This window comes from Balaenoptera musculus, chromosome 1 (genome assembly GCF_009873245.2).
Source record: "Balaenoptera musculus isolate JJ_BM4_2016_0621 chromosome 1, mBalMus1.pri.v3, whole genome shotgun sequence".
NCBI lineage: Eukaryota > Metazoa > Chordata > Mammalia > Artiodactyla > Balaenopteridae > Balaenoptera > Balaenoptera musculus.
This window is the reverse complement of record NC_045785.1, coordinates 12,537,244-12,565,122: the sequence shown is the minus strand read 5'-3', so window position 1 is coordinate 12,565,122 and position 27,879 is coordinate 12,537,244. Positions and strand designations below refer to the sequence as shown.

At 48.0% G+C, this 27,879-nt stretch overlaps 2 protein-coding genes across 7 annotated transcripts in view; one reads left to right on the top strand and one right to left on the bottom strand.

Annotated features, from left to right (window-relative positions):
- Positions 1-1,517, top strand: part of SPATA21 (spermatogenesis associated 21) — a 34,767-nt gene extending 33,250 nt beyond the window's left edge. Inside the window, exon 13 of the mRNA XM_036827100.1 lies at positions 68-1,517. Within this exon, the coding sequence (XP_036682995.1) occupies positions 68-125 (58 nt within the window). The 3' untranslated portion in view covers positions 126-1,517. The remainder of the gene's footprint in view (positions 1-67) is intronic.
- On the bottom strand, positions 836-27,790 carry SZRD1 (SUZ RNA binding domain containing 1). 6 transcript variants are annotated; one of them, XM_036843212.1, is made up of 5 exons: positions 27,682-27,717; positions 19,487-19,544; positions 7,661-7,710; positions 5,659-5,910; positions 850-4,026 (listed from the first exon to the last, which is right to left on the bottom strand). In XM_036843212.1, exons 2-5 carry the CDS (start codon positions 19,487-19,489, stop codon positions 3,924-3,926), a joined length of 408 nt encoding a protein of 135 aa, XP_036699107.1. In that variant the 5' UTR covers positions 19,490-19,544; positions 27,682-27,717; the 3' UTR covers positions 850-3,923. The 6 variants fall into 6 exon arrangements, with proteins under 6 accessions (XP_036699087.1, XP_036699107.1, XP_036699096.1 ...); XM_036843201.1 differs by having other exon boundaries at positions 5,659-5,913; positions 27,682-27,699; XM_036843192.1 differs by lacking the exon at positions 19,487-19,544 and having other exon boundaries at positions 836-4,026; positions 27,682-27,790.
- Between the last annotated feature and the right edge of the window lie 89 nt (positions 27,791-27,879).

The window sequence follows — 27,879 nt, the reverse complement described above, 5'->3', positions numbered from 1 at the left end:
TCCTCTCCCCTTGGGCACATGGGGTGGCTCACTTCCTCCCACCCTTCTCTTCCACCTCTCTCCCTAGGGAACCCAGCTCTGACAGCCGAAAGTGGCTCAGTTCTGTGCCGGCTCGAACCCACTGACCCTGCGGAATCCTGACTCTGGGCAGCTGTTCAGGGCCTGCAGACGGACGGGTCATCAGGCAGGGACTGCTGCTGGATTTTGCTTGTGTGGCCTGGTAAGCCAATAAACAACAAGAACCTCAGCCCCTGTGCCTGGTGCCAGGGAAGGCCCCAGGCTTTCTCCCTTCCACTCGGCTCTCAGAGCGGAGGGCCTCAGCCTCCCTCAGGCTTCAGCGCCTCTGAAGCAAGACTCGCCTCAAAACCCTGCCGAGGGTCAGGAGTCCTGCTAGAGGTGGCCCTGGGTTCAAAGTCTTGACCTCCTGTGCACTCTCAAAGCACAGAACTGGGACTGTCCTCAGATGGGTGTCTCCACGCCTTGGACTAGGAGCCCCATAAGGGCAGGAATTCTCTTTCCCACTTGCTTGAAGGGAATGGTGAACATAAGGGAAGTACCTGGGAAAGACCCTGGCCCCTAAAACAGACAGACCCTGTGGAAGGGCGGGAGGGGCCTCAGCCATACTCTCACCAACAGAGTGCCAGGACCCCGGGGTGCCCTTCCCTTGGAGCCTAAGCATGTGGGTCTGTGGCCCCAATCCATACACCACCCCAGTCCTATTACTCAAAGAGAGAGCCCCTCCCTAGGACTGAGCAGAGATAGCTTCCCAGTGGTTAAACAAGCAGCCAGAGCAAGAGGTTAGGAGGCCAGAAACTGAAATGAGGACAAGGTTCTGACAAGTTTAAAACATGTATTTAAAATACAATTTATAAAATGCTTAATCTGCCGACTCAGGAGCCCGCGGTGCGGGGTGGGGTAGGGTGGGCAGCTACCCGCTAGACCAGCAGAGCAGGACTGCAGGGGTGCGGCCCTCCCTCCCATGCCCTTCTGTTCAGATACCCAAGGGGCCCATATGCACCCCTGGGATCACATGGCCGAAAACAGGACCCCAGAGGTTTCCAGAGTCTCTGCCTACCAGGGAGGCTGGGGCAGCCCTGCCGGCCCATCCCTGAGCAGAGCATCCCCAGATGGGGCAGAGCAGGGTATGGCTGGGCTAGACAGGGCGGGGTGAGGCAGTGGGCTCTGGAAGGGGCTGATGGTAGCAGATAGGGTGTTGCCTCCTGCCTGCAGGTGGGGAGCACCCTGATTGAGTGGGCGGAGAAGGGTTGGTCACCAGGCCCAGACCCCCAGCTCCTTTGGTTATAGGCTGACATCAGAGTAGTGGCTCATGGGAAGCGGTTAGCTGGAAGGTCTGAGGCCTGGCTCACAGAGTCAGGGAGGAGCTGGGGGAAGGGGACAGTACCATGAAGGCAGATAAAGGGGCAGCAGCCTCAGGTTTCTGCCCCCCACTCCCCTGGGGTTTTCCAAGCCAAAGCCTGCAGCTTACTTTTAAAAACTTTAAAAAAAAAAAAAAAAAAGCACTTAAGGAAAGTTACAGACAACTACCCCCCCTACAAAAAAAACCCAAAACACCCACAAACACACACACAAAATCCAAACCGTTCTCTCATCTCCCCTCCCACCTCCCCCCAACACAATAGTTTCCTGTTTTCATTTCTTTCTCTTTAAAATTTTGCCTGTCACATCTCCATCTGGGAAGCCAGGACATGACCGCTGATGGGTGGTGGCAGGCACACAGCGGGCAGAGCCCCATCTTTGGCCGGAGGGAGGTGGGAGCATCAGTCCCCACTACATCCTCGATCCACAGACACCCATCAGCCAGCCTCCCCTTGGATCCCACTAGAGGAGGGGAGCAAGAACAGGTGGTCCCGATGGCTGAGCAATCAGCACTCTGGCCTTCCCACCTGGCCCACCTCTGTACCTTCTCCAGCTGAAAAGGAGAGTCTCATCTTGGGCCAGAAACCACTATTACATGAGGGACGGACACTATCCGTTTAGAATGCGGAAACTTGGTCAGGGCAGTGGAACTGTAAAGACAGCAGCAACCTTCTCCCTTGCCCACTCCTGGAGGTCATTTCCCCTCAGAACAGCATGTGGGCACCATTCAACGTTCTGCGGGTTCTTACTGACTGAAGCTTTGTTCCAGCTCTGCTCACGGACAATATCCTGGCTTCACACAGTTATAAGCCTGTGCTACGGACTAATTACTGACTTAACCGACAGCTGACCTTTCCTCCTAATGGGAAGATGTAGTGGGCCAAGGCTTGCTGGGCCCGGCTGACATCCCCACAGGGCAAGGCTGAGAGCCAGCAAACCAAAGGCGGAGTGAGCCTGCAAGACCTAGCTTGCCACCTTGGCCACCGCGAGCTGCCCTAATCACAAATGTCACACCAACCACTCCAAAACTCATCTGCTGAGCAAGGAGGCCGTCTGGCTGGCTGAGGGACATAAGGCGAAGTGCAACGGAAGAGATCGGAAAGCCTGAGAGGGGCCAGATTGTACACACACAGCTGCTCTGGGCTGGGCCCCCTAAGCCTCTTCCACCTCAAAGAGCCAACGCAAATCTCCAGGCTCCAAAGACAGAGGGGAAACTGCCTTCATTCCAGGCCCTCGCTCTGGAAAAAGGGGTCGAGGGTAACCTAGGCCTATGGGGAACCAGTCTGTCATTACCAATCTTTACAATGCACAACTTGTCTTTCCCCAAATGTTATTCAGAATGGTCTGCTCCCAAGGCAGTGATTTCACAAGGGAAATGTACCGGGTAGAGTTACTGAGCTGATGCCATCAACAGAGATGGCGCTCCACCGACCCTTGAGAGTTCTAAGCCTTGCTGGAGTGGGAAGACCCACCTACCTTCTGACCACACTCGGCAGGAGGCTCAGAGTCCTGGCGTCAGACTCTTTCCTGGCTTTCCTTGTGCTGACAGCAAAATACTGAGCAAGGCTCGCAGCCGCACTCCTAAAGCCCGGGAGTGCAGCCTCACTCCCTGCCCTCTTCTAGAAGTAGTAAGACCAGCTGGTAGGGAACCACCCTGAGGGGTTTTGGAAGGGAAAGTCTGTTCACTTTCCCTATCTCCCAAAATACTAAAGGTGAGGGGTTGGCACCCTCCCCAGGCTCTCTGAGCCTATAGAGCTAGCCCAGTCTCCAGGTAGGGCCCAGATGCTCTGGGACTTAGCTGGGGGGAGGGAGGTATAGGCATGGGGTGCTCATCTGTCCTGGGCTGCAGAGCCCTGCCCCTTTTCTCGGCGGCAGTAGGAATACAGAAGCTAAGCTCACCAAAATCCTATTGGTTAATGTTTCTAGTGGATTGCCCAGAAACATTTTTAAGTAGACTACCAAACTACCCTTTCTCAATTAAAAATTCATTAAACTGCTAAAACCCCTCCCATGTACTTTTTTTTGCAAATCAAATATTTGTATAAACAAAAATAGGAAGGAAAGAAAAAAAAAAAAAAAAGAAAGGATATTTTCAAAATGGAACTTGCTTTTAAGTGATGAAGACATGCACTTGAGGGTGGGTGGATGGGAGTTCTCATTTGTGGTTTGAAATCCCAAATTAATGAGCATGATAAACTGTTATTGCTGGCACTGGCTTCACCCCAAGCGGCCAAGTGGCACTGTCTGACTCTACTCTGAGTCCTTGGTGGGTCCCCCCAACCCTCCTCTAACCCCCACCCTTTCCCTTTCCCTTGACTTGGGACAGCCCTTGTAGACGTGCCAATCACAGTGGGAAGGGGGGGGAAGGGAGGTCACAGTGCATGGGGTTCAAGGTCACAGTGGGCGGAGCAAAGGGGATCACAGTGCAAGTAAGTCAGGTCGTTCCCTCTGCTCAAGTCCAGCTGTCTGCCACGGCAGTGCGACCCGCAGCGGACGACCCAGGAGGTGGTGACGGCGGTGGCGGCGGCATCCTTCCCTGCCCGCGTTTATCTGCGCTGTTTGAAGCCTTGTGACCCATCAGGACCCAAAGGCTGTCTGATCACATTGTTAGGCTGCCTGCTGTCTTCGGGTTGGGAGATCCTGGTTGGCCTGAAGGGAAGAAGATCAGAGTGAGGCCTGAAAAAAGGTATAAAGGAGGCCCGCAAATCTTAAAATCAACCAATTCTGCACCTGCGGCAGAAGTCACAGTGGCTATTAGCCAACTCTGGCTCTCTGAGTCTGCTTCTTTGGCAAGCAGACTCAGTGCAGCTCCAAGCTGGGAAGCCCCTGAGAGCAGGTGGGGTGGACAGTCCATGTTCACCTCTAGTGCCTGCAGCACTCTTCCCCACAGGCTGGTTTGCCATCATTCACCCGGAGGCAGAGGAAGTGCTCAAGGGCCCATCCTGTACAGAGGCAGTGACCGTGGATAGCATATCTTCCACAGAACTCCATGGCACAGACTCCCCAGAGGTCGGGCCAAGGTAAAGACCTCTAACCAAGAGCTCATCAGAGTGACCTGGCACCCGCCACTGCTGCTCTCCTGCTTCTCTCCAAATCATGGGATTAATGGTTGACTCATATTACTATGGAAAACTAAAAGAAAATGGACTTTTTCTACTTTGCCAAACGAAGGCTTACAGGAGAGATAACAGAAGTCCATCAAAATAATGAAGGCGTAGAAATAAGGTACAGATTAGCACTTCAAGTCCCAGAATATACCGAGGCTGAGAATCCTCCAAGGAGGATTCTCAAAGTTAGAAAGAGGCTGTTTCAACAAATACTGCTTTACCAGGAGGTGACAAACTTACATAATACAACCTCTAGGACTGCAAAGATAAAAAATGCCAGGAATAAAAAAGAATTTAGAAAATTCACAGAAACATCACAGTGGGCCACTGTAAGACCCAAAAGATAACATCCAGAACCCACTTATTTAATTGCACAACAAATGGACGAGGCAGGTACGATCATTATCCCATTTTTCAGACTAGGCTACAAGGGCACAGAGGGGTTAAGTAGGTCTAAGTTAAGCAGAAGTTAAGTGGCAGAGAGGGACTTTCCCTCTGTGGCGCAGTGGTTAAGAATCCACCTGTCAATGCAGGGGACACAGGTTCGAGCCCTGGTCTGGGAAGATCCCACATGCCGCGGAGCAACTAAGCCCGTGCACCACAACTACTGAGCCTGCGCTCTAGAGCCCTCGAGCCACAACTACTGAGCCCGCGTGCCACAACTACTGAAGCCCACATGCCTAGAGTCCGTGCTCCGCAACAAAGAGAAGCCGCTGAAATGAGAAGCCCGCACACTGCAATTAAGAGTGGCCCCCACTCACCACAACTAGAGAAAACCCGCACGCGGCAACGAAGACCCAACACAGCCAATAAGTGAATAAATAAATAAATAAATAAATATTAAAAAAAAAAAAAAGTTAAGTGGCAGAGATGGGCTCAAACTGGCTGATTTTGACGCAAAGTCCATGCCTTTACCCTGTATGCCACACTGCCCCCTGGTGCCTGTAGAGGCAGCATGCCAGCAAAGCTTTCAGAGCAGTCCCCGAGCCAGTGCAGACAACAAACCAGCCCTACCAGCCGGGGTGGGCAGCTGCAGCCACGATGGTTCCAGCCCTGATTCTGCCTGCTTCTCACTACTCTGCAGGCAGCCAGGCCACTCTCCTCCTCCTCCTCAAGGTGGCCTGATGGAGTGGTCAGGTCTGGCTGGCAGGTCACCCCTGCCAGCTACACTCACCGGTCGAGGATGGGTTTCTCTTGCTCCTCCTCGGGGCTGGCGCTGCCCAGGATCCGCTTCCGGGCCTCCGCGTACTCTGCCTCCCGCTGCGCTAGGGACTTGACGGGAAGGGCTGGCCTGCTGGTGGAGTTGGGGCTGCTGACCACACCGTTGCTGGTGGGCCTCTTGAGGATGCGAATCTGTGGAGGGGGCCCCGTGGGAAGGCTATCGTCCTGAATCACAATGGGCACTTTGGGAGGAGATTTGGATTTCCTGCTGACAAAGAGCAAACACAGCTTCACAAGTCCTACCCTTGACTACAGAGGCCCCATCCATGTCCCACACCCACCCCTCACCACTTTTCTCTCCCTCCCCCTCCGAATTCTATTCGTTATTCTCTGGCCTCTGACCAGACATCAAAATTCTCACTCTTCAAGAAGGGTTTCTCAAAAGAGCAACCTTGCCTATTAAGCTCACGCAGCCCACAGGTCTGCTCCTCAGACCGAACCCCAGGCAAGGGGGGCAGGAACACCACCTCATTCTGGGACTTCTATCCCCGTGTTCGTCAAAGTCACATCAACCACTGTTGGGCCCCTGTGGCAAAACACTTCTTGTCCAGAATCCAATGGCCTCAGTTAAAACCCCAGCTTCCCTACACAGACCCGCGTGTAACAGGCCGGTGCGGTGGGAGCCCCTTAGCTTGGGGATCAGCAAAGTGTTCACTCCCAGTCAAGGTCCCACAACATGCGCTCAGACCGAACACTCAAAGGAGCCAGCTCCGCCGTCCCTGCCTGGCATCAAGACAGGATTTACCAAACTGCCTCAGCCTCTGGTGAGTGTCCTGTGCCTCCCAGAGACAAGCTACTCCAGACACTGGATGGTCTCTTCAGAAGAGCTTCTGAGCAGAGACCCCTCCCTCACCAGGGCTCTCCGGTCTGCTGGACGCGGCGGGGCTGGGGTCAAGGACGACCCTGGAAACAGTGCTTGGCAGTGCTCAAAGGAAAAGCACTGTCCAAGGCTGGTAGATGTGCACATCGGGCAATGTGTCCACAAGGGGAGGAGGAAAACGACACAGGAAGGGAAAGAAACAAAAGCCACAGGAGAACAAGGGATCCAGGCAGGAACGGCCACCCCTCAACAGCCACAAAGACCCTCCCCAGAGCAGTCAACTAGCTTCTCTTCAAAACCAAACAGCGCTCAGGGGCCTGTTTTCAGAGCCGAGGTTGTCAGGAGGAGTAGGTACTGGAGGGCTGCTGCCACGGGAGCTGGAACAGGTCTTGGGTGGGACAGGACAGCATGGCCAGGGGGCTGCAACCAGGCGCTAGTGTGGTTGCTGAGATAAGCAGACACATAAGGAGCCAGCACTCGGATCACAGAGGCAGGGAGCCAGGAAAGTCAGCGGACGGGCAGGGCACCCCCAGTTCTCTGGGGACGGCTGTGCAGCCCATCAGGCAAGTCCAGAGAGGCCCTCCCCTCCTCCTCCTCCCTGCCGCCTGTCCCTGCGGGAAGCTGACAGGTTACCAGGGCAAAGACAGACTGCTGAAGTCAACTTTCACCTGCTTCGGAAACCCACTTCCTCTGCTGCCTGGGTGGGGGAAAAAAGCTATCCTTAAAGGTCTTGAAGAATTCCCAAGAATCTTTTCTTCCAGGATACCCTCGTAATGCCCCAAGCCACCAAGTCACGGAGGGCCCAGGGAAATCTTCTGTCCAACCTCCTCGTGTCACAGAGAGAGAAAGTGATGTCCAAAAAGGGAAACAACTTGCGCCAAACCTCAGAGTCAGGCCTCAAGCCCAAGCCTTCTGACTTGTCACCCCCCACCTCACACAGGGTGCCCACTAAGGCAGGAGGCAGGTGCAACACTCCAGCCTCACTGCCAAAGCCGCAGCCACCGTGTCCCTAAGGGAAGGGTTCGCTGCCCAGGAGCCTGACCTGCCGGTATCTAACGGCCAGCTGGAGAACACCACTGACTGCCCAGCTCTCACGGCAGAGAGCATGAGCCCTCAGACCAGACAGCAGCCTTACCTCTCCTTTTGTGTGATCTTCAGTTTTTTTTCCAACCGTCTGTCTATTTCCTAGAGGAAAAAAATGTATATAAAAAGTGGAAAAAAATCTCTCTCAAATAAAAACTTACGTCTTTATTTTCAGAGCTAAGGGCAGTGTCCTTTCTGACCAGGGACATTACTGTGTCCTTTGAAGTAAGGGATGCAGCCCTCCCTTTATGAGACTCTGGGATTTGGGGCCCTGACTCCCTGCAGGTTCATCTCCCTCCATCCCCGTGGCTGCGGTGAGAGTTCTAGACCTCATCATTCAGCTGGGTTCTTTGCATGGCCTCCAACTAGTCTCCTGGTCACCAATCAGTCCTTCACAGAGCCACCTGTATCAACTTTCCAAACATTAAGTCTGACTGTGTCACTTCCCCACTTAAAACACTTCAACTGTTTGCCGGATCCAGTCCAAGCTCCTAAACATGCCTCGCCCACACATTCCCTGTTCCTGTGCTACACCACAGCAAAACCGAACTGTGGCAGCCCCCAGAACCCAGCGTGCTGATCCGCCTGCCTGCAATCTCCGCCCCCTTGCAAACTCCCATTTATCCTGCAAAACCCAGCTTGAATGTCCACCTCTTCTTTCTGAAGTCTTCTTTGATCCCATACAGTTATTCACCTGCTCCTCAGACATTAAGCTCTCCCTTTTACATTCCTTCATGATCATATGTGTCACATATTTTATGATCTATTTTTCTTACTCGTATGGACTTGAACTCTGTGAGTAGCACCTAGCAAAAGGCCTAGAACAAAACAGAAGGCTAACATCTGTGGAAGTGAATGGAAGTCAGAGTCCTCAGGCCCTCAGCACCTGGAACTCCTCCACAGCCTAGTGTACGAGCCTCCAGGCACGGGACAGGGAAGCTGTGCGCAGAGCACAGCCCAAACCTCCAGGCTCCTTGGCTGTCCCACTGCTTTTTCTTAAAAAACGTTCCACCAACCAGCAAGGGCAAGACCACCCAGCTACTGGATTATGCAAAATTATGTATTTCTCTGGAGAGTAGATCTATAACAGTGGTTCTCAACCAGGGGTGACTCTGCCCATCAGTACGTGTGGCAACGTCTGGAGACATTTTTAGTTGTCATTACTGGAGGGGAGCTGCTACTGGCACCTAGTGGGTTGAGTCCAGGGATGCCACTAAAATCCTACAATGCACAGAATAGCCCCACAGCAAAGAATTATCTAGCCCCAAATGTCAACAGTGACAAGGCTGAGAAACCCTGACTTATAAGATGGATGGGATTTTCAAAGGAGTCTGTTACTTGCAAAATGTTAAGAATGACTACCTTAGTAAAAAGTTTTTGAAATTTGCTGAGTTCCATCTCAGAGCCCAGCGTGTAGCTAGTTTTCACAAATGCTCTGTATTTCCTGTGCAGTTCAAGCTGGTTAACCATATTATTCAAATCTTCTACATTCTTACTGATTGGTTTGACCTATGGACTACAGAAAGAATCAAGAATTATTCCTTCTAATACATTAAAGTTTATCATTGTGAAGTCATTTTCTTTGCCTTAAACTCTATTATTTCACATTAATAAAGCTATGCCAGTTTTTTTTTTTTTTTTGGTTAGTATCCCCTGGAATATGTTTTCCTCTCTTACTTCTTGTCTCTCCATGTCCTTATTTTTGTTTCCTGTAAGCAAGATGAAGCTAGCCTAACCATATGAAGCTGAATTTAAATCGAGTCTGACACTGACACTCATTATGATTGATGCTGAGTTGTGTTTAAAATTTTTTGTTTTTATGAAAGACCCAAAGTATATTTAGGCAAGCACAACAAACTGTATTCTGAGGGCACCATCAACTCTAGGGAGCGGGTAGGAAGCCACAAGAACAAAAACCTCTCACTCAAGCATGGAACACAAGTTGGCACCCAATGGCTGTTTAATGACTGAATAGAAATGGTGCATGGAGGGTAAGAGAATGACCTAGATGTTTTCTGTGAACAGACAGACATGCACTCAAAGAGAATCTATGCCCACAGCACAGTCAGTAATGTAATTCTTCTAAATTTTTGTATTAATAACAGTGTTACTGCCTGAGGAAATACTATGTTTCACATTAGTCTAATGCCCACTACCTTTTACGGGCTTTTCACAAATAACTTGCAGTTTTAAAATTCCACACTATCATTTTGCTCCAATCTGAAGATGAGACTTCCTATTCAAGTTTCTCCATCATAAGTGCAAGGTTTCACATCTGTGGGATTTAGGTGTCTTCAAACAGGGTCAAAATCAAATGCTTCCACAGGCGGGCAAGGAACCAAACTCCATATGCAGGGAGCACAGTGAGGAGGTGAGGGGGCTATGAGTTACCAAAGAACACTCGTTCCCCCTGCAGACAGGCAGCCACGCCCTGGATGACAGGGCCAGAGCTGCTATTTTAGGAGATTTTTATAGGAAAACTCTAAATTTTTAAACGTCATTACATGAACTCTGGCTTTCATATCTCCGTAAGGGCCAAATAAGACATAAGAGGCAAATGGGCCTAATACGTTAGCTGATTTTTTAAAACACTGTGGAAAAATACACATTACAGTGGCTGAATTTGAGAGGTCCCATCCGGGTTTCCTCTCAGGAAGGCAAACCGCTTCCTTCTTTCTCTAGGGTCTTAGGGAAGACGGGGAACCTGCCCAAGCCTAGCAAATACAGCTTGGGTGGAAAGAAGCCCTTCAAGAGGGCATATGGACTATAATGCTTAATGGCTGTCAATACACTCCCAAACACTCATTTTCTGGCATACCAACCGTGTTTGATAAACAAAGTAGCTTGTATCCCTCTCTGTCAGATGAGGGCAAGTTGCTCAGGGAGGTTAAGGAACTTAGCCAAGGTCACAAGGTAGTACATCATGGAGGCAGCCCTAGAACTACAGCCTCTGGAGGCCCTGTCCCGTGCTGCCACACCCCCACGAGTGCTCAAACCCTTGGAAATGCTGCTAAAGCCATTAGATATTGATCCCCTCTTCCATATAGCCCCTGAATCCTACACTGCTCCCTGGCACTCCAATAACTAATACTCCCATGAATCTCCATCGCGTCAGACAGGATGGTTTATCAGAGTTGAGGAATTCTTCCATCAGATGAGAGGACAAGATATAAACCCAACAGCTCTCTGGCGGAGCTCGGATCCTGGCCATCTCCAGATGGCCAGCTGTACACCAGCACGCTCAGAGCCGTCCAAGCAGGAGAGGGGTGCTCTGCCAGCAGCTGGAGAGGGCACTGCATCTCACTATGGAGTGTGTCCAGGTATCATGAGTCAGTCCATTCTCTCCTTGGACAAGGCTTTGCAATCAATCTGCTCTCAGACTCATGCTCTGAAGAGCTGGACCAAGTGGAAACTTTCCTACAGGGTGCACTACAAGGAGAATGCTTGTCTCCTCCAGAGATGCAATAGCCCAAAGGAATTAAACAGGCCTCAGAATGTGTGAGGAAGCATCTAGGTGTGGGCCCCAACGAAGAGTCTAGTTATCTAAGGGCACCTTCTCTTTTTAAAAGGATGCACAGAGGCCCGGCCCAAGGTCAAGGCTCCTGTGTTAGAGGACCAAGGACTTCTGTGTTAGTGAAAGAAACCCATAAGCTCATCACTTCATAACTCAGCTCTGAGTGAGGAAGTGTCACCGGGGCACAAGGCAAGTTTTAGGGCATAAGCAATCAGAGGGGAGGTGCTAAGAAAGTTTGATTTCCTATGGCTTCTCCTTCCAGAAAAGCTCTTTATTTTTTGTCAAGTAGCAGTGAAGAGACTCCAGAAGATGATGTTCTCTGCTAAGTGGGGTGGTCTCCTCTCTTTGGGTCAAAATCCTAAACAAAAGATCTCTTGTTACCAAGCACAGGTATCACTTCTCCTGTGGAACTACCCCTCTACAAAAATGAGGTACATGCTTCTTGGTCTGAGAGAACAAGCAAAACCATAAAGAAAGCAAGCATGGGGGCAGGAGGTCATGAAGAGCCACAGTGGGGAGCAAGGTGGTTCTGGATGGGCTGGTCCTCATGGGAGGCAGAGGGGAGGCCACAGCCACAGCCACAGCCACCGGGTGAGCGACACAAGACATCAACATCTGCAAATTCAGCTCACCCAGGGAAGCAGCACAGCTTCACTGGCTGCCGAGGCCCTTAGTCTTGTAATGGTTATGCTCACGTGAACCTCCAGCAGAGAGCTGGGAATGGAAGCATGGGAGGGGAGGAGACGCCTCAAACAGCCTAAGCCGTGACCCAGCCACAACCTTCAAAAGGAGCAGAGGCAACAAAGAGGACCAGGATGTATGTGCAAGGGCAGGCAGACTACAGTGAGAGCCTCACTCCTGTAACACTAAGAGGCGGATGAGAAAGGAAAAAAGAAAAGTGAGAAGGTAAGAGGTGAGGAAAAAAAGGCAGAAGAGAGAAACAGGTTATTCTGGGCCTTGGTGCAAAGTACAGCAAGTACAGCACCATTACAGCTTACTGTCTCAAAAAACAGACTTTATCAGCTCACCTAGGGATGGTGAAGTTGATTCACACTAGCCACACTCGCAGGAGAGAGTGAACAAACCCAAATCCTGATCTGTTACACTGGGGGGCGGGGGGAGGTGTCTTGTCCTTTCCGGAGCCTGACCTCCTGCTACCAGCTCCCCAGGGCCCCCACCGCACCGTGTCCTGCTCCACCACACCATCCCTCTCTCTGATAACCCAGATCCTCTGGTCACCAATGCAGCCAACACAACTCCAAAGAATCCAAGTAATCTTGTATTGAATGGAGGTCTAAGACATCTTGGCTCTGAGTTAGGAAATAACATCTTTTTATCAGCAACAGTTACTATTTAAGTGACTTTTCCGGGACAGTTTGTCTCTCTTTGTCAGTTTCCATTTCAGAAGAGGATCTTTTCTGATTTTCCTCTCAGATTCAAGGAATAATGACTGGTCTTGGGCTCCCTGTGAACCACTATGCCCCACAGGCTCATCTGGTCTCGTCCAGCTGTCCCAAATTGGGGAGCACGTATCTACAAGCAGACCACTGGGGGGATCTGAAGAGATAGGAGTCCTGAAAGTACAAGTGTTTCTCTCAGAACCAGAGCCTGACAGGTCCTGATGAAAAGCAAAGAGAAGACGCTGTCAAGGAGTAGATGGTGAGACCACCTTCCAAGTACGTTCTGGCTCCCGAACTCCAACCATAGCAGGAAGTGCCCAAGCGGGGCCTAATCTCTTTTAAGTTTGGGGCAGGATATCAGCGCCCATTCCCCTGGCTAAAAGACTGCCTGTGTCAGGGCCTCCTGGAGAGCAGTCTCCCCAGAAAGGCACCGGTGTCTCCATACCACACACAAGGATGGAATTCTGGCTCCTTCCATGAGGACCTCAATTTCATTCAGGAATAAAGCAAAAAGAATTCATGGGGACAACCAGCAAAATCTGGTCTAAAACCGGATAAAAAGGTCTCTGTAACTTTTAAAGTGCACCACTGGTCATTTCAAGTCCAGATGTGCAATCCATAGAGACTTTTCCAAACAACCTTCATATCGACTTGTGTAACTCTGTGCTTCATCCCTGCCTTGTTTCTCTACATCAGTGGCATGGCAGTGACACTGTCCTGCCCCAGTGGGGCTGGCCGTCTCCAATGCTTCTGCTTATTCTACCTCCCCCAACTAACAACAGGGAGGAAAGCACCCAAAGTCATACCACCCCAGGTTTGATTTTACAGTGATGCTTCAGGATCACTGTCAAGTTCAAAAAATCAACTCAACTCCTGAGCAAACATGATTAGGTAATTCAGAAAAAGCAAAAGGCAGAAATCAGAAGTTAAGAGACAAAGAAGACCTGTGGGGGCACAGCTAGGCCATCAGCTGCCTTTTTAATACAGACGCAGGTTAGTCTGTTTGAAGGTTCCATTTCCCACAAAACATTCCTCCTTCCTCTGTTACTCCCAAAGCAAGGAAAACATTCCACTTTAATTACGTGGGCCACTGTAGGGCACAGGATATAGTTCTAAAGCTCCCTCCCTACCTAAGGAAGTCTACGCTTTGTTAATGTATCTCAAGGCCATTTTCCTTTTGCTTTACTGTGATAAAAAAAGCTGGAGACGAGCATTTATGGAAAACCTACTATAAAGTAGGAGATGTGCTAGAAGCTGGAAACCCAGAGATGAGTAAGGCAATCCCCGCTGATGAGGAGAGCCTAGCCAGGTGGGAGAAGACAGATAAACCACAGTTGCCATGTTGGTTTTATCAACAGTGTTTTGAAAAGAGAAATGAAGGGGGGACGAGCCTGCCATGAGAAGTCAGGGAAAGCTGCGGAAACTTAAAGGACTAGAGTTTTAAGGAGAAGAGAAGGGGCATAAAAAAGTTGGGGAGAAAGAATGAAAACATGAATAGAGGGAAAGAAAAAAGGAACCCCAAATAAGATACTTCTTAAATGGAGATATTCAAATCTAGAAAGGTATTTGATAATGGATCCATCTCTCTTTTAAAAAATCTAGGTTTGGAAAACCATCTGAGATTACTTTAGCTGCAGTCAGCAATGGTTCTTATTATTTGGGGACTTCCCTGGTGGCCCAGTGGTTAAGAACCCACCTGCCAATGTAGGGTACATGGGTTCAAGCCCTGGTCCAGGAAGATCCCACATGCCGCGGAGCAACTAAGTCCATGAGCCACAACTACTGAGCCTGTGCTGTAGAGCCCTCAAGCCACAACTACTGAGCCCACGTGCCACAACTACTGAAGCCCATGTGCCTAGAGCCTGTGCTCCGCAACAAGAGAAGCCACTGCAATGAGAAGCCCGCGCACCGCAACGAAGAATAGCCCCCGCTCGCCACAACTAGAGAAAGCCCACGTGCAGCAACGAAGACCCAAAGCAGCCAAAAAAAAAAAAACCCAGAAAAACAAAGAAACAAAACATATTTGGTATCAACACTACTCAAAAAGCTACTGCATAAAATTAGTTGTAACTCCTAGGGCCAGCAAGATATGAACTGGAAGAACTTAGGCACACCAGAAAACCACAAAGGGCTTTGGGGTGGTACACTGTAAAGACCAAACAATTCATATTTGCTCATAAGGAACAACCAGTTCCTGCTTTCTTTTCCAAGTTCGCTACAGCTTTCTGGACCTCTCTGCGCCTGCCCAGGAAGAGGGAATCCTTTGGGCACACTCTCTTCTGCACTAGATCCAGCTATACCACTCAGTGCAGTGGTGACCGCCACGTGTGGCTGGTAAGCACTTGACATGTGGCCAATCCAAACTGAGACGTGCTTTAAGTGCCAAATACACAGCAGACTTCCCAGACTTAGTACAAAAAAAAGAGTGTAAAATAGCTCATTAATATATTTTCAATATTTATATGTTGACATGATACTACTTTGTATATTGGATTAAATTAAAAATATTAAAATTAACCTCACTTCTTTCTTTATGCTTTTCAAATGTGGCTCCTAGAAAATTTTACATTACCTATGTGGCTTGCATGATACTTCTGTTGGACAACACTGCTTTAGATCTAACCTTAGAATAAGATGTGCCTCTGTTGTACATTTCATCTGTCGGCAACTATTGACTGAGTGCCTTAAGGACCCAAGAGGCATGGTGTGTATTGATGTGCAAGACCTACTTTGGTGGATCCTATTTGTCATGTTGGCATAACAGCAACTAGCACTCATCCAGCGCCCAATGTTTGGCTCAGGCCCTGCTCTGGGTAACATTCACCACCTCACTTCAATCCAGCTCTCTAAGCCCCACTGTCCCACTGAAACTGTTCTTGTCGAAGTTGCCAAAGACATGCAGTCATTGGCCAAAATCACTGGTAAATTCCAAATCTTCACCCAACCTCTCAGCAGCATTCAGCACTGCTCAATGCTCCTTCCTTAAAGCATTTTTTTTTTAAATTGAAGTAAGCTTGCTTGCTTATTTATTTATTTATTTATTTATGGCTGCGTTGGGTCTTCGTTGCTGCACGCAGGTTTTCTCTAGTTGCGGCGAGAGGGGGCTACTCTTCGTTGCAGTGCGCGGGCTTCTCATTGCAGTGGCTTCTCTTGTTGTGGAGCACGGGCTCTAGTCACACGGGCTTCAGTAGTTGCAGCACGTGGATTCACTAGTTGTGGCTCACGGGCTCTAGAGCCAATCGTTGTGGCACACGGGCTTAGTTGCTCTGCGGCATGTGGGATCTTCCCGGACCAGGGCTCAAACCCGTTTCCCCTGCATTGGCAGGCGGATTCTTAACCACTGTGCCACCAGGGAAGTCCATTAATTGAAGTAAGCTTTTATATATAGAATGCATAAAGCATTTTCTTTATTCAGCCTCCAGACACTACTCTCCTGGTAGTTCCCTCTCACATTCCATATTTGATTTCTCCTATAACAAGATAGGTTCCTTTTCCTCTCCTGATCCCCTGAGGTTGGAGAGTTTGCCCTTCTGTATCCAAGCTGGCTTATTAACTGATCTCATCTAGTTCCACAGCTTTAAAACCACTGATACACAACTGTCAACTTGACATTCCCACTTGGATTTCAAAAGGTACCTCAACCTTTTGTGTCCAAAACCCAACTCTTGATTTTACCCAATCACCCAAACCTGCTCCTCCCACAGTCCCTTTACCCACCCCGTTTCAGCAATTCCAGTCTTCTAGGGATCAGGCCGAAGACTCTGCACTCATCTCGATGCCTCCTTCACACCCACATCAGCAACTCTCGTTGGTTCTACTTTCAAAATGTACCCTGAATTTTCTCAACACTTCTGCTTCTGTGACCACCCTGGTCCAAATTACCAACAGCCCCTGAATGGTCATTTGTAATAGTATCCTAATTAGTCTCTGTGCTTCCATTCTTGCCCCTGCAGTTTATTTTACACACAGCAGCCAAAACTACCTTTTTAAAAACCAAGTTAACTTCTGTTTAACACCCTCACATGGCTTCCTATTTCAAGGCGATCTCCACCATGGCCTCCTAGTCTCTACTGGATCTGGCTCCCTGCTACCTCTGACCTCATCTCTTGCCACTTTCTCTTTCACCCATTCCTACTAGATAAAACAGGCACAATTTAGCCTTAGAGCCTTTGCACTTGCGTTCCCTCTGCCTGCAATGTACTTCTGCAGCTTCTACATGGCTTGCTCTCTCAGCCTATCTTTATTTGAGAGGCCTTCTCTGACCGTTTTTAAGAAAAGGTACTCCTAGGGAATTCCCTGGTGGTCCAGTGGTTAGGACTCCACGCTTTCACTGCCGAGGGTCCGGTTTCAATCCCTGGTTTGGGAACTAAGATCCCGCAAGCCGCACAGCGCAGCCAAATTAAAAAAAAAATTAAAAAAATAAATAAATAATAAAAAACAAAAAAGGTACTCCTGCCAGTCACTTTCTATGCTCCTTTATTTGTTTTATTTTTCTTCATTGTGTGTGTGTATAAAATATTATTTACTATTTATTGTCCATCTTTCTGCACTAGAAAGTAAGCTTTATGAGAGTAGAAACTTCATTCACTGCAGTTGTCTGGGGTGCCTAAAACAGTACCCAACACATAAATCAAGGAACAATCCTATGAAACAAGATTTTAGCGATATATCCCCATTTTACAAATGATTTACAAACCAATTCAGAGGCGGTTATGTAACCTGACCATGGTTCCACAGCTACTATGGGGTGGAGCCAGAATATGAACTGGGTCTATCTGGATCCAAAGGCAGTGACACTCTCCATGTTTCAAATAAAATCTAAGGCTGCCTTAAGCACTTCACAGTAGTGGTGGTGGGAGCGCACTCTCCAAACACTTGCCACAGGTATGTGTAAGGAAGGCACCAGGTCCTTCCTTCACCACCCTAATCCTCACCACAACTCAAGCGATGTACAGCACCCCTGCTGCATGCTCAGAGGTTAACTGACTTGCCTAAGGTTACTCAACTAGTAAGTGAGCGAACTGAACCCTAAACCTCAAGAGGAGGAAGCAAAAAGGTTCAGGAGTGTGGCTGGTGTGTGGCCGCAGGAACTAAGAAGCAGAATAAAGACTGACAGGGATCACCAACCTGCCTGCCTGCGCACCCCAAGCCAGGTGAGTGCAAGCCCACAGTGCCTGAGGAAGGACTACAGCAGAGCTCAATTCCAAAGTCCAGATCTTAAATCTAAGAAGTGCCCCAAAGGAACAAATTTCCAGAACAGGCCTAGCAATTTATACTTATTTATTTATTTATTTATTTATGGCTGTGCTGGGTCTTCGTTTCTGTGCGAGGGCTCTCTCCAGTTGCAGCAAGCGGGGGCCACTCTTCATCGCAGTGCGCGGGCCTCTCACTGTCGCGGCCTCTCTTGTTGCGGAGCACAGGCTCCAGACGCGCAGGCTCAGTAACTGTGGCTCACGGGCCCAGCTGCTCCGCGGCATGTGGGATCCTCCCAGACCAGGGCTCGAACCCGTGTCCCCTGCACTGGCAGGCAGATTCTCAACCACTGCGCCACCAGGGAAGCCCCAGGCCTAGCAATTTAGATGTATCCCTCAAAAACTCTGTAACTTGCCATCTTGAGACAATGTATTATTCTGCTTCCAGTGCCTCTTCAGAGGGTCTCCATGGGGGAGGGAATCCACACAGTCCCTTACCTTAAAGGAGTGGAACAGGCAGGGGTGGGAGTAGCGGTGGTGAGCCCAACCCCTGGAATAAAACAGGAAGCAGAGTCTAATGGGGGTCCCCTTTCTCCATGTTTATTATTGCTTTCTCCTTTCCCTTTTCATACAACACTAAGCAATACAACTCTTAGAGTAAACAATATACATATTAGTCCTCTGGGGCACCAAGAAAGGGACCCCTCAGCCAGTCCTGTTGCACCCTAATGGGACAGAGGCCACACTGTCAATGGCTGGAGAGCAGCCCTCACACTCGGAGCAACAACACGCTCTGCTCCAGCATTGTCTTTGAATGATGCTTTATTTACTCAATGCTTTATTTAACTCTCATCACCAGGCAAGGCAGATTTTATTAATCTAATTTTACAAATGAGAAAAACGAAACTGAAAGGTAGTGATGAAATAAAAATTATTTTAAGACAAAACAGGAAAAATTTAAACACAAAAGATTCCTCTGCCCATTTGGGCCTCCTCCCTCCCCTTCTAGTGTGCATTGTGCACCTGTATTATGCATTAACCACACATTCCCAACTGCAGAAATACCTGCTCAACCGTAAAGATCCACTTTTCTTCTGGTGTGGGCTACGCCCCTCCTTAGTAGATAACATTCCTTTCTCAATCCTGTAAGGAGTCAGAATGACCTACCACTTGCCTTGTACATGCAGACATCTTCGGTGAACTTTATGTACAATGCCAATATGTCAGTTTCCTTAAACACAGTGATTGGTGCAGAACAGACTGGTCGGACAACCTGGGGAGATACTGGGCTGCACCTAATGCAAGTTCTCAGCTTAAATACTTACTTATGACCTTATTAACGTTACTAGCTCTATTACTTGTATTCTACCTGTTTTACAAGATTATAATTTTTTGCACTACCAAATGTATGACTGAGCCTCCAACAAAATTAATGATGACTAGGTCACTTGAAACAACTGACCAGATATACAGTTCTGTAAGATCAATGACTGTAATAGTCTAACCCTAGATATAGGAAGAAGCAACAAGAGGGAACCATTTCCTGGACCATAACAGGCTAGTAAGTCAGGTGGTCCAGAAGCTTTTGGTTACTGTTAACAGGGCCTAGTCGAATAATAGCACATTAAGTGGCCTATCAACAAAATCCTCACCTGACCTGGGAATGAGCATTCCTAGCGCCATGGGGCAAATTGGTCAGGAAATGCCTCCCAAACCTTGGTTGAAATGAAGACCGAAAGGGAAGGGATTATACAATAAAGAATGTTACCTACCATCCAGTTCTGCAAGAATCAAGCCATTAGCCACTGCAGTCACTGACCTACAATACACCTGAAAAGAATTCAGGGTGAAGATCAGGATGAGGTATTTTGCGCTCTGGGAAAACTGGCAGAAATGGCCCTCAGATATTTTCAGGAGAAAATTTTATGGACCCAGTTTCTCACATCTCCCCATACTTAGAAAGCACTAAAACCATTAACTAAGATTACCTGTTTCTCGTGAACAGCAGTAACCTTCTACCAAGATGTGTGGTTGAAGTACATGCACCCCTTCGCCAAAATCACACATCTACTGGCCTCTCCCTTTACCTCTTCAGAACTGTTCTCAGAGCTCTCTGAGAGACTGTCTCCGGGTTATAATCATCAGGTTGGCTAGAGTAAAATTTTCCATTTCTTTCTTAGACTGACTATTGATTAATTTTTTCGTTGACAGTAGGTAGTGACTTGCCCAAAACTCAGACATGGCACTTGAACCCTTAGCCTAGACTTCTGACTTCTCCTGCCATGGAGAGTGGAAGTGCATCATTGACTGGCAGAGGCAACCTATTCTTTCTTGCTACCTTTTAGAATGAAGACAGCAAGTCTCCTCTCCCAAAGGAAACATTAGGCATACAGACTGGGGGACAGAGCAAAGTCACTATTACCACCCCCCAACACCAGGTTTTATTCAAACACCCAAGGGCGCCTTCACCAAAGGCTAGTTAGAATCACACACTCAGGAGGCCAATGCCTCCAGGGCCAAGTCAATCAATAAAGCAGGCAGGACAAAACACAGCAGGTAACACAATATGTAGGTAGGTAATATGCGGTGGGGACTATGGAAGAGAGGAGACTGAGAGGAATCAAGACCCAGGTAAAGGCATTCAGATTCAATATTTAAAAAACAATGTGCACCCCAAAAAGTGTATAGGTCGAATACCCGAGGGCTGGCAGTGTGAAGTACAGATAAAGGGATCCTAAGAGAGCAGAGCTGTTCAATCTTCTCAAGAGATCTGAGCAAAAATTAAGCAGAGATGTTCAATCTTCTCAAGAGATCTGAGCAAAAATTATTTACATTCTCTCTCTCCGCTTGGCTAGATGTTAAAAAGTTATTTCCCATTTATAATCAAGATTTCAGGGAATTCCCTGGCGGTCCAGTGGTTAGGACATCGCACTTTCACTGCCAAGGGCCCGGGTTCAATCCGTGGTTCAGGAACTAAGATCCTGCAAGCTGCGTAGTAGGCCAGAAAAAAAAAAAAAAGATTACATAAAGATTTCAACCAGCATATCACTTGCAGTCACTGTTCTTAGTATTAACAGCTAACAGCAGCACTGTCCTTCTGGCTCTTGAGCACCGAGTTCAAGTTTCTCAGATACACAAAATTTATTAGCTCGTCATCCAGGTTACAGAAGCAGGAGGTCAATCCCAGGCAAAACAAATACAATACTTCAAAGGAACTAGCAACTAAGCATCCTAAAGCACTTAACTAGTTAAATATCTGCCAAGAAGCAAAGGTAAACAAACTGTCCAAAAAGATCCCTAAGTGTAGGCTCAGGATGCCAAAAGCCTCGGCTGAGACCGACCATGTGATTTCCTCTCCTGGACACTAGGAATAATAGTACCTACACTTCACTAGGTCACTGAAACAGAATGGGATAATGAACGTAAAAAGGCACTCCACTTGCCCAGTAACAAGCCCTCAAGATGCTGTCTAAGAAGCCCTTTCAGAAAGGCCAGTGGGATCTGGGAGTTCACAGGTTTATAGGCAGTATTCATTCACCACCGAGATGTGCAACTAGGTAGCAGAAAGAGAACTGACAGCTGAAGGGTCGCAAATGTTTTTAATAAGCCAAGAAGGCCAGAGCATGAGGGCTGGTAATTTGGCTCTCAACGTCTATGAAGAGTAACGACAGTCCTGATCTTTCCAGACACGAGTCATAACTGTCCTGTACAATCTCATCTAAGGATCACACCCCTGAAGAATGCAACTTTTTTTTTAAATCTTTTTTTTGGCCACGCCACACGGCACGCAGGATCATAGTTCCTCGACCAGGGATCAAACCCACATCCTCTGTGTTGGAAGCATGGAGTCAACCACTGGACCGCCAGGGAAGTTCCAAAGAATGCAATTTTATCTGTACATATTTATTATTCCTTTTAGAAAGGAATGACTATTTCCTGTGTTCATTTTATAAGGAAAAGAGTTTTGCGTGTGGGGAGTGGATAACTTACTGTGAGGGACGTTTTAAAATCTCTTACCCTCAGGGATAAGACTCTTTATGTACACACAGACCTTTGTTAGGATTTATTGCTAATTTCTGTGGTGGCTGGTTTTAACCTTTATCTTGCATAGAGCTGAGCTGGATGTTAAGGAGAAGGATGCTTGGCGGAGGCTAGCATAGTTTAAAAAACCCTTGGGAAGAGAAATCTCTATAACTACCACTTAAAAAAAAAAAACCTATTTCATTCTGCATTTTGACCACAGATAAAAGTAGCTAAACTCAATCTTCTCCTAGGAAACCAACAAGTCAGTAGTTGTCGTGACAGGAAAAAATTTCTATTTCCGTGGAAAGTGTGCAGGAAAGAACCCACTCCACCTTGTGAAGGCTAGCTAACTGATACAGCCAGAAACTGACATTAACTGTGGGAGGCCCACTACAGTGTAAAGGGGGAAACTGGAAAGAAAGGGCTGGCCCCAAGAATACTTTTGAGTCACCAGATCTAGACAACAGTGCCTTTTCTCTTGGAGGATTTTACCAAAAGCTTTAGAAAGACACACAATTCTGTCCTGCTGTAGAAGGAAAAGCAACTTTCCGAATTCCAACCCACAGCACCATGGCAGTTCTCTTGTATACCCAGAGCATGCTGGGAACAAGACCCCCATGCAGCCTCAAAGAAAAGAGCTGAGCAGTTACGAGTGAAAAGCTTTCTCCAGAGTCCCAGGGACAGACTGCTCAGCACAATCATGTCTAAACTAACTGCTTTATAGAAAGTCCCTTCTGAAGACATCAGTGCCTAGAACTCAATCTTTCCAAAAGGACCAGAAATAGCTTAGAAATGGTTCCTTTGGGCATGGTACACCTAGATTTGTGCTGATACCACAAATCTTAAATGCCTTCTTTACTGTAAGGACAGACATAAGGAAATCAGCACCAGGTAGCCCCAAAATAGCTAGTATTTGCCCACTATCCACAGCCACTGTACACCTTCTGTGATGACAGCAATTACAGGTAGCACTGAAGACCCCAAAGTGAGGTGGCAGCCACACTTCAAGGAGAATGGCCTCTTCTCTAAAGAAAGATAAGCAAATCAAAGCTCTTAATTCTTAAATTAAAAACTATGTCACTACTCTGCTAAAAAAAAAAAAAGCCTCCAAAGCTCTTTTCTGCTTTCAGGACAAAGTCCAAGCTCCCCAGAACCAAGTACAAGGAGGCTCTTCCTGATCTGGCCCCTGCATACCTCTCCGCATACCTCTCGGGCCTCATCTCTTTCCACTCAGTCCTGCCAACACCCTACCCCCTCCAGCCAGAAGGAAATACTTGTAGCTCTCCCAAAGCTACATTCTCTTCTCTCACTGCCTCCTTGCCTATGTGTGCATTTGTCCTACATTCTACCTGCCCCTCCCAAACCTACTACTGCTTAATTCAACTGGTCCTTCAAATCTTATCACCTTCTCTACAAGACTGTCTCTGATCCCAGCCACGGTACCCTGTCTGTGCCAAAGAAAGTGCTGCCTCACTTGTCTCCTCCACTGGACCGTGCTGTGCCTAGTACCTGGAATACAGCAGGTATTCCATGTTTACTGACACCTTACTAGAGACTTATATACCATGCAGTACTGCTGAAGGACTAACGTTTAGATGACTAGCTCAATGAGGGTAGAAAGTAAACATAATTTAAATTCTTAATCCAGAAGACCAGTATCCTTTAACTTACGCAAGATGCATTTCTTTCCAATGAGCTACATGACTTGCCCTTGCGAAAAAGAATAAAGCGCAACTTTTGAGATGCAAGGGAATTAGAAAGGTTGCCAACGCTTTATAATAAATACCAGTCCAATTCCATTTATGTACCATCTGTCTTCCCCTAGGACTGGGTTAGCTCATTACCGACAAGATGGACTAGGTCATATCTTTTTTGTGTGTCTAAACAACAAGTGAATATAAAGCTTCAAACTATCAGAAATTTGAACCTGAGTCCATTAACCAGCTTTTAAGAAAGCTTTGATTTTAAACTTTTTCCCTTCTCCCTTTTCTTTTTCCTCCTCTAAATTCTACCCCATGCTTGCACAGTAATAATTAACCAGTACCAGATATCTGAAGACTGTAACCTCTGATAACATCACTGATGCACAAGTCTAAGTTGTTTTCAGAACAAGATGACCTTTGCAGGCTCCACGTCCAGACCACCAGGTCACAGACCACCGGGCAGGAGGCACATAGACCACAGACAGCCTGGCTCCTGGAACTATGATTAAGAAATGTCACAAGGGCTTCCCTGGTGGCGCAGTGGTTGAGAATCTGCCTGCTAATGCAGGGGACACGGGTTCGAGCCCTGGTCTGGGAAGATCACACATGCCGCGGAGCAACTGGGCCCGTGAGCTACAACTGCTGAGCCTGCGCGTCTGGAGCCTGTGCCCCGCAACGGGAGGGGCTGCGATAGTGAGAGGCCCGAGCACCGCGATGAAGAGTGGCCCAAGCTTGCCGCAACTAGAGAAAGCCCTCGCACGAAACGAAGACCCAACACAGCTAAAAATAAATAAATAAATAAATAAAGTAGCTATAAAGTAGTTCTTGTGTAACTGATTGGAAAATAATCTTTAAAAAAAAAAAAGTCACAAAAGCATGATTAACCACCAGCTTCCCCTCTCTTTCCCCTTTAAAAACTCCTAACTAGGGAATTCCCTGGCGGTCCAGTGGTTAGGGTGGTTAGGGCTCCATGCTCTCAAGCTGAGAGACCGGGTTCAATCCCTGGTCAGGGAACTAAGATCCCACAAGCCGTGCGGCTCAGCCAAAAACCCCCCAAAAACAAAAAACCAACAAAAACAGAAACAAAACAAAACAAAAAACCAACTCTTAACTAAAAGACCAAGTTGGAGTGGATCTGAGACTTATCTCCCACTTCCTTGCTTGGCACCTTGCAATAAAATCCTTACTCTGCTGCAAACACCTTACTTTGCTGTGCCCTGGGCACCTGAGCCCTTTTCGCCTTTTCAACTTGAGCAAACTGCTGATCTGATTTCGGGGGGAGTGAGGATTACAAAATACTGTACGCTATTTGTCCCTTGAGATGTGCTTAAGACAAGGACACAATTTAGAGTTTGAATCAACATTAACTCAATTCTACATTTTCATTTCTCCCAAAGGCAGCATATTTTTAAAGAAGCATTTCCTCAATGGAATGTAAGTTACATTTTTTGAATTGTCCTTTTTTTGAGGATGTAACTCCTTGGGAGAACAGGTAAAGGGACAATTTTATATCAGATAAGTGTTCACCATATTAACTAAAAGCAAAAAGCAGTGTATTTACAGAATATCTGAGGTGTTTCTCAAAGTCAGTCTTCCCCTGAAGGACACAACAGAACTTGATATTGAGTGTTCTGAAAATACAAAGGAAACAATGACCTCACATGTACTGACAAATTAGAAAAAAATTCTAGCATGACGGTAAAATTCTTTTGTGGTGTTGGAGGACAGGGATCACCAAAAGCCTCTACTTTCAAGGATTAGAACTGCCTCTAAATTATATAAAGTTTAAATGCTCACTTTTAGAATTAGTCAACCCCATTTGCTAGTCTTGCCATCCCGGTGTTTCATTTTTTTGCAAGGGGTTGTGTATGTGTAATTTAACACTCATTACCATATATCAGCTGAGAGACAGGGTAACCTGAAGCTAAGACTTTTACATATGCAACCGGGTACGTCTGAAAGACGCTGTATAGTTAGTTGGTTTCCCAGTGATACAGACACTATGCTTCATCCCCTCCTTCTAAAGTGCACATTTACAAGACCCTTTGTGAAATTTGCAAAGGGAATCAAATTCAAGAGAACCTTCAAATATAAGCCCAAAACAAACATGAAAAATGAAAGTTAATGCCCAACTCCCAGATTTTCCATAGGTCCCCAGGTGGGAGACAGCAAAATGCTAGAGAAAGAATCCAGCTTTGGAGTCAGGTCAAATCCCAGCTTCCCAATTACTATCTGTGTGCCCTTGAGCAAGAGTGGTTACTCCCTAAGCCTCAGTTTCCTTATTTACTAAAGGAAGGTAATACCTCTACGGGTTATTTCAATTAAATAAAAGCTATATAAGGGAACTTGCATTTTGGCAGTACTGCTCATGATGTCAATGAAACAAGGTTTGGGTTCTATTTCTGTACCTGGCACTTATAAAGGGTTTTAGTAAAGTACAGTACAAAGAATACTGGACGAGCACCAGAATGATCTAAGTTAAATCTTACATCTCTGGTGTTTATTCAGCTATAAAATGCAGGAGTGGGCTAGCTGATCTCTAAGCAGCTTAACAGTTCTGAAAAACTAAAGCAATCCTCAATTTCTGAACCCTACCTTCATTTTTGTTTATTTTCTTATTCCTTAACATGAAAAACTCATGTCCCTTTGAAACATGTGAAGAAAAAAAAAGAAAGGACAAGATTCTCAAGAAACTTATCATTTGAGTCATATTCAAACTGTAGGCCAAGCTTTTTTGCAGGAAGCAGCATGAGGGGTTCTGAATGATTCACTCACATTCGTGGTAGGCAATAAACGCCCCTACCGGAGATTGTAAATTCTCTGGCACAAAGTCACTGCTAAGCACGCTGTCTAGCACAGAGCAGACACTCCAAAATGTCTGTTGAATAAATAAATACCTAGCTGACACCTGTTGCTCCCTATAAAATCTTCCGATTGCTCTCCTTAGTCAAGTCAAAATCCAAGAAAGATGGTCGGCACATAAGAGCTGTACCGAATACCTTCTGAACGAATTAATTCTTCAAATCCTCAATTATGCTAAGTGGGAAACAAAGACCTTGAGAGAGGCGCGGAACCACCACCGGGAAAAACTTCAACGCCAAAGTTTCAACATCAAGGAAATGTTAAGGGAGAGGATCCGTTTCTCGGCCTCTTCAAGCGTTGACAAGCACCCTTAAAGGCGCTTGGGGGAAAAAAACCCAGGTCCTGTTGTTCTACCCCGGTACACTCGGCTCTCCACGCCCTACTTCCGACACAAACCTTCACGGTGGATGTCACTCGAGCCAGCACTGAACAGACACGAACACGGGGGAGGACAAAAAGACATCTCCCCACCTTCACAAGGGTCATCATAGAACCACATACTCTGAAAAGACCAAATTAAACACGAACCTAATGGAACTGGCTACTCGGCTTAGGAAAAACTAATTTCCTATAGCTTGTGGAGGTAAACAAAACTCCAAAAAGCAAAGTCGAACGGTCCATTTTCCCCCTCCTCTCCCAGGAATGCGGCTACTTTACATATCGCACCCCTCCCCCCTCGACCCCGGCGATCACACTTCAAGACCCTTCCCCGGTGCTCAGATCGTTGGGTGGGCCTCGGGGAGAAAGGCTGCCCGCTGGGCTTTCGGTCGTTACGGCGGGGTCCCCGGGAGACGAGCCTGCCGCGGGCTCTCAGAGTAAAATTGAAAGAGGAAAAAAACCCCAGACTCGCCCACCGTGGCGTATGGCGCAAAGCAGTGGGGGATTTTAGCAGAGTTGAGGGGTCCAGAAATGACTCAATTTCCTCCTCCTGCTCTTCTGCGGAGCCGGGCTTGCCGCCCCAGGTCCGCGCACCCCCTCCCCACATGGTGTGTCGCTCCTCTTCAAAGCACATGAACTTTAAAATGGTGCTTTGGGCGGGGGGAGGGCCGACTGGGAAAGGATCAAAGGAGCCTGGGGCGGGTTAGCGGGCGCCTGGAAAACAGGCCCTGGGGGGCGGGTGTGGCGCCCCGGGCGACGCGCACGTCGCTAAGGGGGTGGTGGGTGGAAGGAGGCGCACCGGGCAAAGCTTGAGAGAGAAATGGAACGCGGCCCCTTTAAGAGGCCTTCACGGCGCTCAGGGGCCGGGGGCCTCTCCTTCGCACCCGGCCCGGCGTGCGGGGCCCTTCCTCGGGGAGAACCATCCCCAGACCCGCTCCCCGGAGGCTTCCCTCACGCCAGGTCCCGCCCGGCCCAGCCCCAGGGCGGCGGCTCCTCCTTACCCCGCTGTCTGCCGCCTCCTCCCAGCTCTCAGCGACCTCCTCATCTTCCATCTTACTCGCCGCTTTCCCTCCTCCCCCCACCCCCTCTCCGCGCCTGCGCCCTGAGGCGCGTCTCCGTCGCGGGCGCCAGCACGCAAGGCTTTGCTCAATGAACCCCGCCCCCTGCCAAGCCCGGAAGAGGCTCCAGTCCAAGGCCCA